This window comes from Kogia breviceps, chromosome 2, assembly GCF_026419965.1.
Source record: "Kogia breviceps isolate mKogBre1 chromosome 2, mKogBre1 haplotype 1, whole genome shotgun sequence".
Lineage (NCBI taxonomy): Eukaryota > Metazoa > Chordata > Mammalia > Artiodactyla > Physeteridae > Kogia > Kogia breviceps.
The window spans coordinates 5,059,690-5,078,028 of record NC_081311.1 but is presented as its reverse complement, the minus strand read 5'-3'; the positions used below and the strand labels follow the sequence as shown (position 1 = coordinate 5,078,028).

The following is an 18,339-nucleotide window of genomic DNA, read 5'->3' as shown; positions in this document are numbered from 1 at the left end:
CATTTATATCTCCTTTTATTTATTTTTAAATTTTAATTAATTTATTAATTAATTTATTTATTTTTGGTGGTACGCGGGCCTCTCACTGCTGTGGCCTCTCCCGTTGCGGAGCACAGGCTCCGGAAGCGCAGGCTCAGCGGCCGTGGCTCACGGGCCCAGCCGCTCCGCGGCACGTGGGATCCTCCCGGACCGGGGCACGAACCCGCGTCCCCCGCATCGGCAGGCGGACTCTCAACCCCTGCGCCACCGGCGAAGCCCGGCTTTCCCTCTTGAACACAGAAAGCCTTTGCGTTCTCGAGGGCTTTCTCCTCATCTGTCCAAGAACTTATCCACACGGGGATTTATTTCACGTCACCCCTGCCTTTGAAACAGAGCACTCAGCTCTCAATTACATTCCCTTTTCCAAACCCTCGTCCTCATAATGTTGCTGTGCGGTATTGATTCTTCGGCTGGAGTGCGCTCCCCGCTGTGAAAGTCACCCAGAATCCACCAAGTCATCCATCCTCCCGTCTTTACTACAGTTCTTGCCCAGTGTCATTTAGCAGTATCCTTGGAGGATTACTTTTTCTTTAATTTTTAATGGTTACGAAGTAGGTTTGTTTTCATTAATATGTTTGAAATGAAACATATAAATGAGAATTCCTCTTCGAAGCACTTGCCTTCGTGAAACACGTTTAAAATGTTTAGCATCTCATCACTGGCCACCAAGAAATGTAATTCCCGATGCAAATAATAGGTTCTCCTCTGATTCAAGCCTGGGGCCCATCCTCCAGACTCCACGCTCCGGGGGCTCTCTCCGCATCTCCAGTAGCGTCTGTGGTTTGGAGCTGCCCCCAAATCCCTTGGCATTTAGAACAGTTGGAAGAGAGTTAAATTTTCTGCCTGTGCCGAGTGCCCCGTGCACAACGTGAGCTCCGCGGTCATATGAAACATTCTGGACTGGTTGATGGAATTACCAAGAGCAATTTCATACTTTATTGTTCAAGCCACATAACTCAGTCCTGATGTTATTACATACAGGGAGCACCCCTTCACAACTCAGCACTGTGAGTTCAAATCGTTGGGATTTTTCCTTCTAATTCATGTACTCAGTCTTGGACCTTAGACTAGCCAAAGATGACAAAGATACCATTGAAAAGAGCTCATCCTAAGTTCCCATTCTTCAAACTCTGTTCTTTTTTGCAAACCTTTTGTCTCTATGTCCTGCAGGGACTTTGTGCATTCACTAGCCTGCCACCCACTGTCCCCTGCGCCACCACCAGTGCTCCATTCTCCGTCCTCCTTCCTACCTGTCTTCCGTCCTACCTGTCCTCCGTCTTACCTGTCCTCCTTCCTATCTGTCCTCCATTCTACCTATCCACCTGCGTAGAGCACTGGGGTGCCAGACAGATTTAAAACTGGGGCATTGAGGGTAGTTCTAGGAGGGAGGGCTCAGAGGCAAGTTCAGTCCAGGGCTTGAGCAGCAGTGACCTAGTCTTCGTGGACGGGGGAGCCCCATGAAAGAGAATTTTGAGGATAAGGGAGTAGGAAATGGGGACTCACGGACAGGCGGAGAAAGAGGAGATCTCATCTGTTTCTCTCACGACTACCTTTTAAAATACTAATATAAGGACTTCCCTGGTGGCGCAGTAGTTAAGAACCCACCTGCCGATGCAGGGGACACAGGCTCGAGCCCTGGTCCGGGAAGATCCCACATGCCGCGGAGCAACTAAGCCCGTGCGCCGCAACTGCTGAGCCTGTGCTCCAGAGCCCACGAGCCACAACTGCTGAGCCCGCGTGTCACAACTACTGAAGCGTGTGCCTAGAGCCCATTCGCTGCAACGAGAGAAGCCCCCGCTCGCCGCAACTAGAGAAAGCCCGCGTGTAGCAACAAAGACCCTAAGCAGCCAAAAATCAATCAGTCAATAAAAATTTATATAAAAAATAAAATACTAATATGTTTTCCATTATAAAAATAATCTGGGCTCCTCCTCCCATCCCACGACTGTCTGGTGTCTTTTCTTCTAATTGTTTCTTCTTTATTTTTTTCCTATGCTATATTTATATTCTTTGTTTTGCTGAAAAGTATATGTACCATAATTATGTCTGATTTTCATCGTTGAGCATTATCTTATGTTATTAAAATAGTTCATATTTTCATGATTAGTATTTGATGGTTGCATATTTCATCAGAAAACTCTATGGTATGGTTACATGATTTAGCAAATAAAAATCAACTTCAGGTAAACAACAGCTCATTTTCTTAGTATATGAATGTCTGATGTGACATTTCCAATGCAAAATTTGGGACCTACTTATTTATCTGAGATTCAAATTGAACTGGGCATCCTGTATTTTATCTTGCAATCTTACAAAATCTCATATTACTTACACAGTTCCTAGCTGTTGAACATTGAGATGTTTTCAGTGATGCAGTGGACATCTTTGGGCATAAAATTTCTAATTCTGAATTACTTCCTTAGGCGGCTTGTTAGAAGTCGAATTACCCTGAGGAGAGGAGTATTTTTTTTCCCAAGACTTTTCAAACCTATTGCCAAATCACTTTTTAAAAAGGTTATAGCAATTTATGCCCCCACCAGTGGCGTCTAAGAGTGCTTCTGCCCTGCGCCCTTGCTAACATTACCATCACTTAAATACTCCTCTGCTATTTTGGCAGGCAAATAATGATATACCGTTTTCATCTTTGATTACTAATGAAGTTCACATTATTTTGTTTATGAGGCTTTCTTTCCATGACCTGATTTTTAAATTTTCTGCCGCTGCCTCCTGATTTCTCTGTCCCTATTTTGCATTGCTTTGAAGTCATAAGGAATATGTCTTATTTTTATTTATTTACTCATTTTTACTCAGCCACTGGGGCTGGAACCCCATTCTCAGGCTCGGGTTCCAGGAGGAATTCTGCACAATCACCACCAGCCTACCTGCCAGCCCACCCACTGTCTAACATGAAAGCTTCCTAGGACTTCTAAATGCATTTCCAATAAATCAAGGACAAAGCATAGAATAGTAATTTTATTCTGAGCCTGCAGAATAAGTTTCTTTCCACAGCTCTCCCCCATTTCTGTTTCTAGTGTACGATTGGTTTCGAATACGGCTTCCATAAATACCTGCTTTTCGTCTACCCGTAAAAACCCACCACTCTGCTCTAGAGGGTTCCGCCGAGTTCACGTGGGCAGTCATGCTCCATAGCGTCCACTATGCTTCTTCTCTAAAGATACCGGCCCCCATGGATGGGACTCCATTCCAAAGAAAGGGGGAGCCTTTCTGTGAAATTTTGACAGGCATATTACCTCTTTCCTAGTGGGGTCTAAAGCTTCAGCTTAGAAAAGGGCTGAAATAGCAAGATTTGCTTCCTCTAAGAAAGACTGAACAGTACAGATTGGTTCTGGAACATTTCCTTAAGTTAAGTAAAGAGCACATTAGCACCTGCTGGCCTTTTGACCTCAAACTCACGGCGATGACCTGCCTCTGTCCCTTTCTCTGGGCTCCTCCAATTAGTCCCCGTTACAGTTAAATAAGAGGCCATTTGGTTGCCCTCTCTGTGATGTTCTCATCCAAAGAGAAGGCTTCCCGACCAGCCATTTAAGTGTTCCCAGGACTTGCTTTATGGAAATCGCTACGTTCTCTTCAGTTTTTCATTTTATGCGTCGTGTCAGTTCCCCTAGCCTTTGCCTTGCATGAATTTTCAGCATTACATGGCACCCTGCTCCCTAAATTGAGTATGTCCACGTCACCTGTTCGAGTATCTGGCCAGACTCCTGATGCTCTAGTTTTTTTTCCATTAATGTTACTCAGTGTGCATGTCCTTTTCATTTTCATGACTGCTCTGGGGTCTTCTTTTCTTTCCGCTTTCAACTTGATATCTTAAGTACAGTACATATGTCTATTGCTTTGAATTATACATAGCTAGCTTTGTGATTTCAATGATTCTAATTTGTAAGTCCCTATTCTTTAACTCTTTTGACCTGCAGAGAATTAATCTGAGCCCCTGCTAGGGGAACCTTGACTGATGTAGGCCTTTTCTTGCTCTAGAAAAGCTCCCTGTCTAGTAGGGTGGAGTCCAGGTCATAGCCACCTCGGTCAGGGTAGAAATTGGGACCCTGTCTATGGCCGCCTTTCCATTTCTTCATCCTCTTCCCAACTTTCTCTGATTACCACCGAAGTGCATGAAGTCTCTACTTCATGTTGGCCATTGTCAGTGACCTCAGCTTTCTCAGAAAAAGAATTAAAATGCCTATGTGGGTAAGAGGAAGATTAGCTCAGCTACTAAGCACCCAACTTGTAGCTGGTGTGCTGGGTTCACAGCCAGTTATCCATATTCTCATCAAGAGGGGAACACCACTCAGCCTCAGTTTTACTGCCTATAAAATGGGACGATATGAGAATCTGTGGCGTGATTGAACGAGGCCGTGGTTCTAATGGCCTCAGCACAGCGCCTGACGTATTGCAATTGGCCAACGTGTAAAATTATGAAGACTGTTATCCCAAAGGTGGCATCTCATCAGGAGTAAAGAAGATACAAAGGCGACTTCTCTTGAACTCAACGGGATGCCAAATATTTCTGTATTTCAAAAGTGTATATATACTCATAAATAGACATTTTACCATCTCACGAATCATTCCTCCAAAGGGAAACAAGCATTATTTAGCTCTTTCCCTGAACACCAACTTGAAATCTAGATTTCAGCAATTATCATCATTCATAAATAGTTTACATTTCTGGGCAAATGGAAGATACCTTATTATCATTATTTTATTTGTTCAACGTATGTAATGCATCCTCTGAGGACCCATTTGGAAGCATATATGTTTATTATGGATATACAGTGGATCCGAAAAAATTTTGGACTTTAACATTTCACCGTAGAGCATGCATTTGAAATGAATACACGAGATATTTAGGCATTCAAATACATTGCTTGTAAAACAGTTAGTAAAAGAATGCAATTTGTGAACTCATTTAATAAGGCAAAATGAGGGACCTGTCTCAAAGTATATCTCATCCTATAATTTTACCAGACTTGTGCTGGTTTAATGGGAGAAAATATATGTCCTCTGTTTCTTGAAATATCATTACTTTAGGGGAAAATATTTAAAAGCAAAGAATTCTTTTAGGAAATTGTCAGCCATGAACCCCAGAAGTGATACATTGCAGTTAATGGCAATGGGACTGCTTAACCCCCTGCCCCCCCCCGCGCACACACACACACACACACACACACGTCACACGTGCACAGACCTGCACACGCAAACACGTCCACGTGTACAGCCACTTGCACGCTGGGCACTTCTGTTGCTAAGGGCTCTGGCCCCTCAGTTTCTCCATGTCTTGATTTTGCTTGGTGGTTTCTTTTTTCCCCTTCTTTTCCTTTCCTGCCAGCTCTGTCTGGTGTGAGAAATTCCCCGTCTCTCCCACTTTACATTCTGATGAGGCTGCATTCCTCCTCACATGCTTCTGGTGTAGGAGAAGTGAGCCATAACTCATTGTGCAGTCGGTCGTTATTGCCTCCAAATTGGCCAAGGGGGATGGAGGCAGATTTTGAGAAATAAAAGTCCTCTCTTTGCCACAGCCCGGGAGCAGGGGCTGCGCACACGCTTTGCCTGATAACAGGGGCAGCAACTTTCCAGGGAACACAGCGCACAGTGGTGGCCGTTTCAAGCCTGTCTTTCATTTTGCACATTTTTAATGCGAGACTATTTCAAGCTTGTTTCTTCCAGACGGGACAGTCATGTATCAGGAAACATTTAATGTAGCGAGAAGGAAATGTAGCAAAAGCATAGATGGTGAGGCTGGAGCAACCGCTCACTTAGCTGGCCAGCCTGGCGCGTGGCTTCTCCCTGACGGGCTTCATCCCAGACTCTTAGTTTACGTCGGTTTTTCCCACGAGTGTTGTTGTTTCCTCATCTAATTGTATCTTTCGATTTGTCTACAGGGAAACTTCGTGGCCTGCATGACAGCTATTTTACGACAAATGGAAGATTACCATTATGCCCATTTGATCAAGACTTTTGGGAAAATGAGGACCGATGTGGTGGTGAGTGTAACCTTGACTTTCTGTAACTGTGTTTCGAGGCCAGCATTTTAGGCAAAACGCTGATGTAAGTGTTTCCATTTTCAGTATGATTTTGGACTTGCCTCCACTTGATTTCAGAAGCCACCAGGGATGGTCTAACTAAAGGCTTGTTTGTAAGAAGATAAGGGTCAAGATACAGACTCTCTCCTCGTGCTGACCTGGGGAGTGATTCAGGGTGTCGGCCGAGAAAAATGCCTTTTCTTTTTTCTTTTCTCTCCCATGCTTTGTGGTCACGGAAAATTTGGAGATGTTACCCATGGAGAGTCTGTCATTAACTGCCGTTCATTTATTGATTGGCTTTCAATAGCAGAAGCCAGGGAGCGTTGTCAGCCTTAAATTGTGCTCCGTTATTAATTAGCTCTAGTCACGGAAGCTCATTAGCATTTCTCAAAATAATTCTCTAGTCATCTTCAGTGAGACTGTGATACAACTTAATTAGGAGACGTACAGAGGGGAACTTAGGAGCTCTGTCCCTAACAAGCTGACATCGCAGGGCCATACAGCAGATGTCCTCTGCGAAGCCGCAGCCAGTGTGTTTGCAGAGTTTCTGAGTAGATGTCCACCTCGGCTCTCCTGTCTGGGAACACAGACTCCATTTCTGAGGCCCCTAGATTCCTATAGACTACAGCAAGTTCTACTAGCGTTTCCAGAACAAGGTTGGTTGCACTTTACATCAGGCTTATTAAGGGATAGAGACAATGCATGTAAGGCTTTTTTCCAAGGGATTAATTCTAATTTAAAAAACTACCTTATTAACTGTTGCTGCTATATGTGTGTGTGCGTGCATATGTACATTTTATATATATATATATAATATTTAATATTATAAATAATAATAAATATATGTATTTAACTTTCGAAAGATACAAAAATGGATTTATGCCTTAAAATCATAGCAACTTTCCTTAAGTAAAAGTCAAGGAGCAAGAATGTGTATGTGTTTGTGTGTCTCTGTGTTTAGTCTTCTTTACAAATATTAACGAGCAGTTTAACGTAGGACTGTACTCATGCGTGTAACATATAGCACATGTGATTATATCCTGTGATTCTTCAGCAGTCATGGCATAGTGAAATCAAATTTGCCATGTGAAACATTTCATGCCTCATGATTGATCAGGGGAAGGATAGTTGTAGCTGAACCTTTATGAACAATTTCCTAGACAACACTTCAGGCTGAGTAATAAACTTTTCAGAATGAGAAGCATTACCTGTGCTGAAAACTTAGGACTCCATTTAATTATTTGCCCTTTATCAAAATAGTCACATGATCAAAATCATACGATTCATGCAAACTGTTAAAAATATTTAATCTGAATTATTCAGTGTTCCTGTGGATAGGGAAACTTCAATGTATTGTGAAAAGCGATTATACAAAATAGTGTTTAAAAATGACTAGGGCTTCCCTGGTGGCGCAGTGGTTGAGAGTCCGCCTGCCGATGCAGGGGACGCGGGTTCGTGCCCTGGTCCGGGAGGATCCCACGTGCCACGGAGCGGCTGGGCCCGTGAGCCATGGCCGCTGAGCCTGCGCGTCCGGAACCTGTGCTCCACAATGGGAGAGGCCACAGCGGTGAGAGGCCCGCGTACCGCAAAAAAAAAAAAAAAAAAAAAAGACTGTAATTTGCTGAATTCCAAGTGTGTACCCTCTCTCCTTGCACAGAGTAGGTCATCAGATACTCGTTGCGTGTTGTGGTCCTGATATCCGAAGGGATTTTGGTTCCTTCGACACAGTAGTTCAGAACAGCAATTACTTGCAGACAATTTGATTTCCATTATAAAATGGCATTTGTGGTTTGGATATCATGAATTCATACCGCAAGGATTGTAAACCATTTTTATTGTTGTTAACCTGTCAGAACTGTGTAAAATGTGTTCCTGTCTATTAACGGTACATAGAGGGTATGTGACTATTTTTCTACTTGGACAAATACTCACAAACATGCAAGATCATTTTGTGTTAAATAATCGGAAGTTAATTAGTAATGCAGTGTACGAATAGCCTAGACCATTTTCTCAAGACTGCTTCCTCGTAAGAAGTGCTACTTCAGGTTTTCAAATTTAGCTCTTTTTTAGTTGGATGAGTCATTCCCATACAAAATCTCAGTTATTATCAACACCAAAGCCACAGGCCTCAGAACTGGTACTTTTACAGTCTCTCAAATGACCCTTTGGACCCCAAGACAGTGAAAGGATGGAGCACAGCATGAAACGGAAAGACTAATCCAGGACAGGAAAAGGGTGGACGTGTTTGGCTCAAAACTCTCTCATAATACAGACAGTGCCTTTAGGATGGTGAGCCGTGCGGGGTCTTTAAGTTCTTCTGCAGTGGAGATGCTGGCCTGAAGGAGGCGCTGCTAGCTGTCTTGTGTCCAAGTTACTGAAGCAGGACCACAGGTGGAGAACTTAGTGTCCATAGTAAGATCAGAGGTGATGAGTACTCCGGACCTTCCAGGGGAGCCTGTTCTCTTGACACTTGTCCCAGATGCCCACTAAGTGGCCATAAAAGAATGTCTGTGGAGTGACTGAGTGAATAAGGACGTATCCAAGAACAGTGCAGGTGGAAGTTAACGCTTATTGGTTACAGGTTGAGTGAATGCAGGATACAGGACAGCGAAGGTTGAGAGAACCAGGCTGAGGGGTCCCTCTCATCTCCAAGGAGGACCCAGGGGCGGCCAGAGGCTACCGTGCGTCCGCACCTCTTTCTGTGGCCTCTCCCAGTCCTCTCCAATTGTAGGTTATGCAGGGAAGCCCGGTCAGGCAGAGCTCCGAGCTCTCAGCGTCCTCTTCCTGGAACCCTCCTGCCTCCATTCAGCTTCCATCCCAACCCCTTCTGGGGATCCCCACCCGACACCTGCCTTGACCTCACCTCGTGGCTGTCGCCCACTGCCCCTTCCCTTGTACCTTGTCCGTCCCAGTCAGCCATCAGCCTGTGCCGGGGTGGTCCAGAGTGACTTCTCACAAATGGAAAGTGCTGAGGGCGCCCACGGGGATTATGGAAGCAAGACTCTTTGCCAGGTGACTGTCCCTGCCTAGGGAACATTCTGCTATTGGGCAGGCCTGGTCTTAAAGAGCCTTGGTTTCTGTGTGACATGGCCACCGGGGGGTGATTCGCGAGCTTGTGTAGAGAAGGTCACGAGGAGGAGGAGGAGCCTTGCTTTGAGCATCCGTTTCTTTATCTCTCGTGACCATTCCTCGTAGGTGAAGCTTTATTGAAGACTGTCTCCGCTGGATGATGCGTTTGGGGGTGCAGAATCCTTTTCTAGTGAATTCACTCAATAGCTATTTATTGGAGACTGACTTTGTGTTAACAGGTGGAGGAAGTGACAGCAGGCAATGCAGATGGGTCTTGCTCTCGTGGCCCCCAGTCTAGTGGAGAATATCACAGGTAATCAGGGAGTCCTTCAAATAACCCAGGTTATCCATGCTCCAAAAGAATGATCCCTGTAAAGCAGCCAGACTGGACTGAGTCGGGTGGTCAGGAAGCCTTCTTTGCAAAGGAGAGGATTGTAGGATATCGAGGAATAGAAGAAAGGGCACTGTAGGTGGTAGAGCAGCAAGAGTACTGGGGGTGAGGTGCACCCGGAGAGGCGCTGGGGCATCGAACTGCACAGGACCCCCTTGGTCATGCTAAGGCGCTTTGTGCTTTTCTGCTTGTTTGGTTTCCGTTTCTGTATCATTTATTTACTGTTTTTCCCTTAATTATTTTAAAATTATTTTAAAAGCATTTATTTTTTGAGTAAACTTTTTATTTTGAGAAAATGGTAGAGTCACATATGCAGCTGGAAAAAATAATACGGAGCATCCATGTATTCTTTACCCAGTTTCTCCCAATAGTGGCATCTTGCAAAACTATAGAACATCTAATGTCAAAATCAGAATGTTGATGGTGATACAGTTCACTGGTCTCATGTTGATTCTCTCCATTTTGCTTGTACTCTTTGCTCTATTTATCTTGAAAAATTTCAGACATACAGAAAAGCTGAAAGAATGGTACAATGAAAACCATTATTCCTGTCATCTGAACTCATCAGTTACAAGCACTTTGCCATATTTGCCTCCCCTGTATCTCTATGTACCTCTTTCTATGTAGCCAAATCCCATAAGTATGTGAGAAACATGTAAGTGGTTCAGCAAATATCTCTCAAGGTTGAAGACAATAGTCAATGGCCTTAATGACCTTCCAGAACATAACAATCATCTCTTCATTCCATCTATATTCAAATATTTCCTCAGTTCTCCCCAGTCTTTGTTGTATTTCATTATAGGTTTTCTCAAATCTGCATCTAGTCCGGATTCACATGTTGTATTTGGTTATCTCTCATTAATCTCTTCTTTTTTTCTAGAATAAGTTCATCACCTTGTTTTTCCTTCCCATTCATGGCATTGCTTTTTAAAATTTTATTTCATTTTTATTTATTTTATTTTTCTGAAGGGATCAAGTCATTAGCTTTGCAGACTTTCACCCATTCTGGAATTTGTGATTGCTGCCTTGTGTGCAGATTTGTTTCTGCAAATTCCTATGTCCTGCAAACTGGAAGCTTGATCTAAAATTCAAGTTCACCCTTTTGGCAAGCGGAATAGAAGTTGGTGTTAAGCATTCCCTGGTGTGTCTGTTGGGAGTCTGGGAATGCCAGGCTGACCACTACTGATGATGCTGGATTCGATCACTTGGTTAAAAGGGAGTAACTGCCAGATCTCTCTCTTGTGAAGATACATGCCCCTTAAAGATTATCATGTGATCTTTGGGTAACACTTTGGCGTCTGCAGAAAATTGCAAAGGTCCTATCCTCTAGCAATCTTTCATCTGATAAGTTTAGCATATATTGATGGTCCTTGTCTGAAACAGTTATTTCTTTGACTTAAGAGAATGGTGACTTCCTACTTCTGAGAATCAAGACTCTTTGGCTTTAATCTAGGAACACTGGGAAGGCCCTGAGGACGTGGGTTCAGTGGGAGACTGGGGGCAGTGTTGTAATTTGAAAAGGTCACTCTGGGTGAAGTGTGGGGACCAAGAGAGATAAGAATGACCATAGGTAGATGGGCTAGGATTCCCCACTGGCAGTCCAGGTGAAAAAGGATGATCCGTTATCCAAGTGGGTGGGGATAGAGATGGACAGAAGCAGATGGTTTTACAAGAAGATTTTACCTGTGGAATATACGCTGATGGCTCTTGTTTGAGCTGTCCATTTATTATATGGAGTATCTTGTGAATAATCGAGCTAAAAATGCAGCAGGGATGGATTGATGATAAAAAGATGAAATTTTCACAAAATACCTCATGTTAATCTTCCAGCTCCCCTCTTTGGCTCGGAGATAGCAGTTGTAATAGTCTGTTCAGCCTCATCAGCCGTTCTAGGCAAATGCAGTGGTGGGGACCACCACCATGGCTAGTAAATTATGCAGACTGACAGGGAAGCCTTGCAAAAAACCTCATCTCCGACAATCTGCAGCATTCTGTTTGTTCAGCAAAGTACCAACATTTAACAGCTGAGCCATACTAATGAAGTATGGGACTGTGTTTCCTAGAGGGAAAAAAAAAAAAAAAAAAAGGAATTGGGAAAATATGCTTCTCTTCTAGAATAATAAAAACCAGACCCTATATCTCAATTATTAGGCTTTGAGGAGTGATCAGCAAGAAAGCCAGCAATTTCATGCAAATAGAGATGTGACTAAATTACGGCACTCAGCCGGCAAAGTAGGCAACCTGGTCATTAAAATGTGAAACTCTTGACAAAGTGGGGACATTTAAGGAGTGAAGTATGAATTTCAGTAATTAAACTGGGGAGAGAAACTGTTCCTTGTGTCAGGGGGCACCTAGAACACCCCTGCTCACAAGCCCTGCTGGTCAGGGCTCCTGTGGGCAGAGTTTGGAGGACATGGAACTGACTTTTCTCTCTTGACTCTGCCCGGGATCCTAACCTCTCCTGCGCTGGAGGCCTCTGTTGTAAAAAGGGTGATCACGATTGCTCCTTGAGTTTTTATTCATGGGAGGAGGCTCGACAAACCCCTCCCAAGGCAGAGGTGGACTCACTGTAACCTGGCATGGCTGTTACGGTTGCAGAGGAAGCATCTTTGAACATCGGCTTATTGCTGCTGTCAGATGGAACTGGTGTCTCTTTGCAAGAAGTTCTTGGGTAGAGCTTTGTGCTGGGAATTGCTTTCTTGGCTGCATAAATTCTGTTCACCACCTTGCTCTTCACAGCCACTGCACCTAATTATGAATCAGTAGATTAAATAAATGAGAAACATCTACTCTGTTTGGCCATCTCTGACTATGACCTCATTTTCCTACATGAATTCTCAGTTGCCTGTCCCCTTGCCACCCAGAGCTCGAGGGAGCATGCATTCTGGGCTACCGGCATGTGTGCTTTTCAGGATAACCGCTTGTTTTGTTCAGGTTAGCTCAGAATAAGCACTAAACTGTCAGATTCAAGAAATTCTCCTAATTCTGACAGGCACAGAGTGGACCCACTAGGAAAGGGGAACCCCTTCCCGATGCCAGGAGTGGTCTAATTGGCCAGGAAGCAAGGTTGGGCAGCAGGGCACCACTCGTGAAATTCAGGGACCATCTAGGAGACAACAGAGGCATAACTGAGGCGCTTATGGATTTGAGGATGCCACATAAAAGAGTCTGGCAATGTGACCACAAGCTCAAATGGTTTACTGGGAGCTGAATAGGTGCAGATGGTCAGGAGTTCCTGTTTGAGCCTTTCAGCTGTTAAATTACATAAGAAAAAGGAAAGGATAATAATACCACATATTCAACCCAATGGGCCCTGTTCATATGAAAAATCTCTGTAGAGTAAATATAAGACATAGTTACAACCTGCACGTTATGTTTGTTTAAAAAGGTTTCTTTAAGCAGAAAGAGTGTGACTATGTATTTGTAACCTTTGGGGATTTACTCTTTGTGACTCTTAGATATGCCCAAGGAGTGTCTTTTAATATGTCCTTGAAAAAGTTCTCCAGGACAGGAGGTGCTCAGGCAAACAGAAAGGCAGAAGTGTAATACGTACCTCCTGTGAAATACATCTTCATTACTTTCTTTGTATGTTCTCATTCAGTTAAAAGAAAAAACAAAAGTCATTTATAATGTAATTATTTCAGGGGGCATTCATTGGTTTTCACCTTTTTCTGGGTGGGTTGTTTCAATGTTCTCTTTTTTATTTCAGGATTTCCTGATGGAAACATTCATCATGTTTAAAAACCTCATTGGGAAGAATGTCTACCCTTTTGACTGGGTTATCATGAACATGATGCAGAATAAGTGAGTACAGGGGAGCCTCTCCCTGACAAGGTGCCTGATTCATGTCTGGTGGGAATGGAGGTGTTGCCTGGATAACACACGGGCTCCCACAATGTACAGGGCGCTCCCCCTTCTGTGATGCAGATGGTTTTTGGAGAAATGGGCCTGGAGATTGGGTGCTTTCCTTATGCCCGCACAGGCTCTGGGACTGAGAACTTGGGCTCTGCCCCCTGGAGAAAACAAACATGAACGTGATCCGCCTTTCCCGTCACCTTTGTCAAGGGCATCGGTTTGCCAATCTAATCTTAACCATAGGTGTTTGTTACCCAAAGCGATTCTCAGCTCTGTGGGAGTTTTTTGAAAAGTGTTTGCATTTCACATATTTCAGCTTAAAAAATCATGAGCATTTTCATCATACTTATTAAATATTAAACGCGTGCCTTGTTCATCTTCTTGTGAGGAAGGGCTGTTGGTTGATTTTCTAGCACTTGGGTTTTATAATTTCTGTAAGCACCAACAAAGATCATGGGGTTCTCAATCACGTGGTTTCCAGAAGGAATTTCTGTTGACTTCTTTTTTCTGCTTCTTTCTTTTTGCAATTTTTGTGGAGATAATTGTAGGTTCATAGTCAGTGCCGCGGTAAGAAGTAAGACAGGAGATCTTGTGTACAATTTACCCAGTTTTCCTTGATGATAACATTTTGTAAAACGGTAGCACCAGACTACAACCAGGGAACTGACATCGATTCAACTCACCCATCTCCTTCAGATTTTCCCAGCTTGACTTGTACTCATTAGTGTTTGTGTTTAGTTTCTTGCAGTTTTTTTCACACGCATGTGTTCTCAAATCCACCCTCACGGTGAAAACACTGAACATTGCCTTCTGGTTCCCCATTTGTGACCCTCCCCCTTCCCTGATCCCTGGCAACCACTAATTTGTTCTCCATTTCTAAAATTTTGTCATTTCAAAAATGTTATATAAATGGAATCATACAGGCTGTAACCTTTTGGGATGATTGGCTCTTTTTCTTTCACTCTGCCCAATTCCCTGGACACTCATTTGGTTCTCGTATCAGTGGTTGGTTCCTTTTCATTGCTGAGTTAGTGTTACCTAGTATGGATGTACCACAGGGGTGGTTTAACCATTTTTACTGTTGCAGGATGTCTAGGCTGTTTCCAGTTTGGGGCTGTTACAAATATATCTGCTATAAACACTCCTGTGCAGGTTTTTGTGTGAACTCAAGTCTTCATTTCTTGGCACAACCGTCCTGGGATGCAAATGCTGGATCGCATGGTAATCATATGTTTAGTTTTGTAAGCAACTGCCAGACTCTGCCATTCTGCATTCCCACGAGCCATGTCAGAGAGATCTCGTTTCTCTGCGTCCTCGTCAGCATTTGCTGTAGTCACCATTTTTCATTTGAGCCCTTCTACGTGCGTACGATGTCTCGTTGTGGTTTTCATTTACGTTTTCCCTGATGTCTTTGCCTCTTGTTAATGATTTGTCCACCCTATGGATAAATTCATAGCAGCAAGGGCCTTTCCCTTTGCCTTTTGTGGGTGATGCTCCTTTCCAGGACAGCAGCGATGAAATCGGCCCTGTGTACCATAAGCTGCGGGTTCTGAGCGGGCCTCCACTAGGGCTGGGCCGAAGTTAAGTGTTGTCCATCTTAAGTCATATGCTGCTGTGGCTGAAGCCTCCTTCCTCAGATCAGACAACACCTGAGAATTAAGTGGAGAGGCTCGGGAGGGAGCTGCATCTCACAGCTGGAGATGTAAACGTGACCAGCGCTCACAGCGGGGGTCCTGGCCTTGGCCTCTTGCATTTCCACCTGCTCTCTCGGGATCTGAATCCTTCCCCAGAAGGTGAGGAACTCAAAGCACGAGGAGTTTCTTCCTTTTTCCCTGTCGGGATTAACTTCTGTGAGTGACGATTTAAAATGAGTCTAGAGAGCTGCAGTGTTCATGTTTGTAGTGGCCTATTTTCAACGAACAAAACCCGTTGTCCTGCATCTACAGGAAGGCTCAGGCTCTCCTTGCCCTGCTGGATGCTGTAGCTGAAAATGACAGACCCGTCCTTGCCGTCTAGCAATGAAATAACTCGGGGCCTCTGCATTTAACTAGACCCGGCAGATAAACTTGCCACGTCGGGAGTGAAACCACGACTCCGTTACTCCACTGAGTAGAACTAAAGGCGGCCCCGGGTATGGTCGGGAGCCAGAAGTCCATCCTGCTATCTTGGGCAGTATGCTCGTAGGCTGCAGCCCTAAAAGACATCTCCATAAAGGAGGAAACGCTCAGAATGTAAAATTACCCTGTGGTTTCTTTTATGTTGTACATAAAATGTGCGGAGCTGTGTCTCATCAAGGATTCTAGCTCTCTGAGGACAACTCCTCCAGCTGACAGCGTCTCTTCCATCAGAACGTCCCAGGGAGGAGCTGTGTCTGTGTGTGCCTCTGTGCGTGCGTGCGTGATACGTGTGCACGCGCATGTATATGGACGTTTTTGCATGTGTGTGGTTGTGTGTGTATGCACGTGTGTATGTGTCTGTGTACGTGTGTGTGGGTTTGTTGATACCAAGTAAAGACTTTTTTTTTTTTTTTTTTTTTGCCACACCACAGCTGTGGGATTTTAGTTCCCCAACCAGGGATTGAACCCAGGCCCTTGCAGTGAGAGCGCCAAGTCCTAACCACTGGACGACCAGGGAGTTCCCTAAAGACACTTTTATTTGCAGAGATTCTGACTCTGAGAAGCTGCAGCCAGTCCGCCTTCTTCTCACAGCTGACACACTTTGCAGCCACAAGGTCCCTGCTACTTAGCTTTTTGGAGCCATTAAAAGTGTATGCTGTTAACAGAGGATCGCATCCATTACTGAGCTTTATGGAGTCCTGCTGTGAACTTTTAGGACAGAATCTCACTAATATCTTAATAAAATAATTTCCCATAGAAATTGCATAGATACCATATTACACTGTTTCTTTGTCGTTGTCTATTTGCCCCTTTTTATTCCTATGACTTAAGAGCTTGATATCTTACATGCTGCCAGAGCTGCCTGTTCGTCCTCCACTCCTCTTGGCATGCATCAGAGGATGTTTCCTTGCCTCCTTGGGATAAGCAGGAATTCCCACAAGTTTCTGGAGTCTGTATCTAAGTTTTAATGGCACAGCTGGACATGCAGTTTTACCACCTACAGCTTAGAAATTGACAAAATCAGCCTCTACGGCCCCTTAAATATTCGTGTGCGTGTTCAGCTTTGCCTCTGCAGATGGACTGTTCTTCAATTCGTGGGGCTTGAATGCTGTCTTTAAGTACATTTTACATTAGTTTTGGGGCAGCAACTTGTAAATCAGGAATCAGATTTATAGGATATAATGAATATCCCAAAGGACAGTAGTCACTTGGTTGCTATCTTCAAGATAGTAAGTGATTGGCAATGGCCTGACCTTATAACCCTGCTCTAGGATATACTAGTGTCAGATGGTGAGATGACATTTAAGATATAGGCACAGTTCAGATATAGTGGATGTGTGCTTGTGTGTTAGCCTCCAGAAGTGCTATTTAATCTGCCCAGAGGGAAGCAAATGCTCAGTTTCCATTTAAGATCTCAGATGGTATTGGAAGCGTACACCTTCACTGTTGGCAGATAAGTGCTGGTCGCCATTCTTGAACTTCTGCCAGCTAAAATGTTCAGGTTTACAGTTTGCGGTGTGTGTAGCCTAGTCTAATGTTGAAGAATTATGCTGGGGCTGTCTTAGAGTTCTTTCTGGTGTTAACACAAACGTGACCACTTAGTTGCATTTCTATGTCTGTCTTCCGGTCGTAGGGCTTGAATTCATCCCAGTAGAGTGTTTGTGCACCGATAATCCGGACTAGAATTTTAAGGCATAGGCGTGACTTGGTAGGAAATGAGTCTGTTGGTTTGACTGAGCTCCTTTTTCACCTTGAAGGAAGCAGTTGTTATTAACTGCTTTTATTTACTTGCAAAAGGCATTTCTGCTGTGTGCCATGGGGTCAAAATAGGGAAAGGATTGAGTACAATTTTCAGATTTTTAGAATTAGACTTCCTTATTCATGTGGACTGCAGAACATGGAATAAAACCTTTCTTACATTTGTCCACCCTTCAGACTTGCAGAAGAATTTTAAAAATTCAGTTACCCTGATTCAGCTTCTCACTAGGTCTTGTTGCTTGGGTCCTCTTCTCTTAGGATGAAAAATAAATTAAACCATCATTTTTACTTGCACAGAGCTCTCACTGTTTACAACTCTGATTATCAGTATTTTTCTAGTGTCCTCTTTTGGTGTATATTTTGTGTCTCATTCTCCTTGGTTTTGTCCATGTTAAGCTGGGGCCTAAAGGAGGTTATATTTATAATTTGTTTTTTAATATCCTACACACATTCATAAAAGAACTTGGTATATTTTACACGTGAGGATTCATAGGCTGTGAGTATAAACTAGACCATGTAAAGCCATAGAGACAAGACAAGGTTGCCCACTATCACCACTCTTATTCGACAGAGTTTTGGAAGTTTTAGCCACAGCAATCAGAGAAGAAAAGGAAATAAAAGGAATCCAAATCGGAAAAGAAGAAGTAAAGCTGTCACTGTTTGCAGATGACATGATACTATACATACAAAATCCTAAAGATGCCACCAGAAAACTACTAGAGCTAATCAATGAATTTGGTAAAGTAGCAGGATACACAATTAATGCACAGAAATCTCTGGCATTCCTATACACTAATGATGAAAAATCTGAAAGCGAAACTAAGAAAACACTCTCATTTACCGTTGCAACGAAAAGAATAAAATATCTAGGAATAAACCTACCTAAGGAGACAAAAGACCTGTACGCAGAAAATTATAAGACACTGATGAAAGAAATTAAAGATGATACAAATAGATGGAGAGATATACCATGTTCTTGGATTGGAAGAATCAACATTGTGAAAATGACTCTACTACCCAAAGCAATCTACAGATTCAATGCAATCCCTATCAAACTATCACTGGCATTTTTCAC

General features: G+C 43.5%; 1 protein-coding gene across 2 annotated transcripts in view; it reads left to right on the top strand.

Moving 5' to 3' along the window:
* The window catches only part of DOCK1 (dedicator of cytokinesis 1), a 504,544-nt gene that overhangs the window by 295,938 nt on the left and 190,267 nt on the right, over nt 1-18,339 (top strand). For both annotated transcript variants that reach the window (XM_067024326.1, XM_059053852.2), the window contains exons 28-29: nt 5,934-6,035; nt 13,244-13,338. In XM_067024326.1, coding sequence (XP_066880427.1) covers nt 5,934-6,035; nt 13,244-13,338 — 197 coding nt within the window. The remainder of the gene's footprint in view (nt 1-5,933; nt 6,036-13,243; nt 13,339-18,339) is intronic.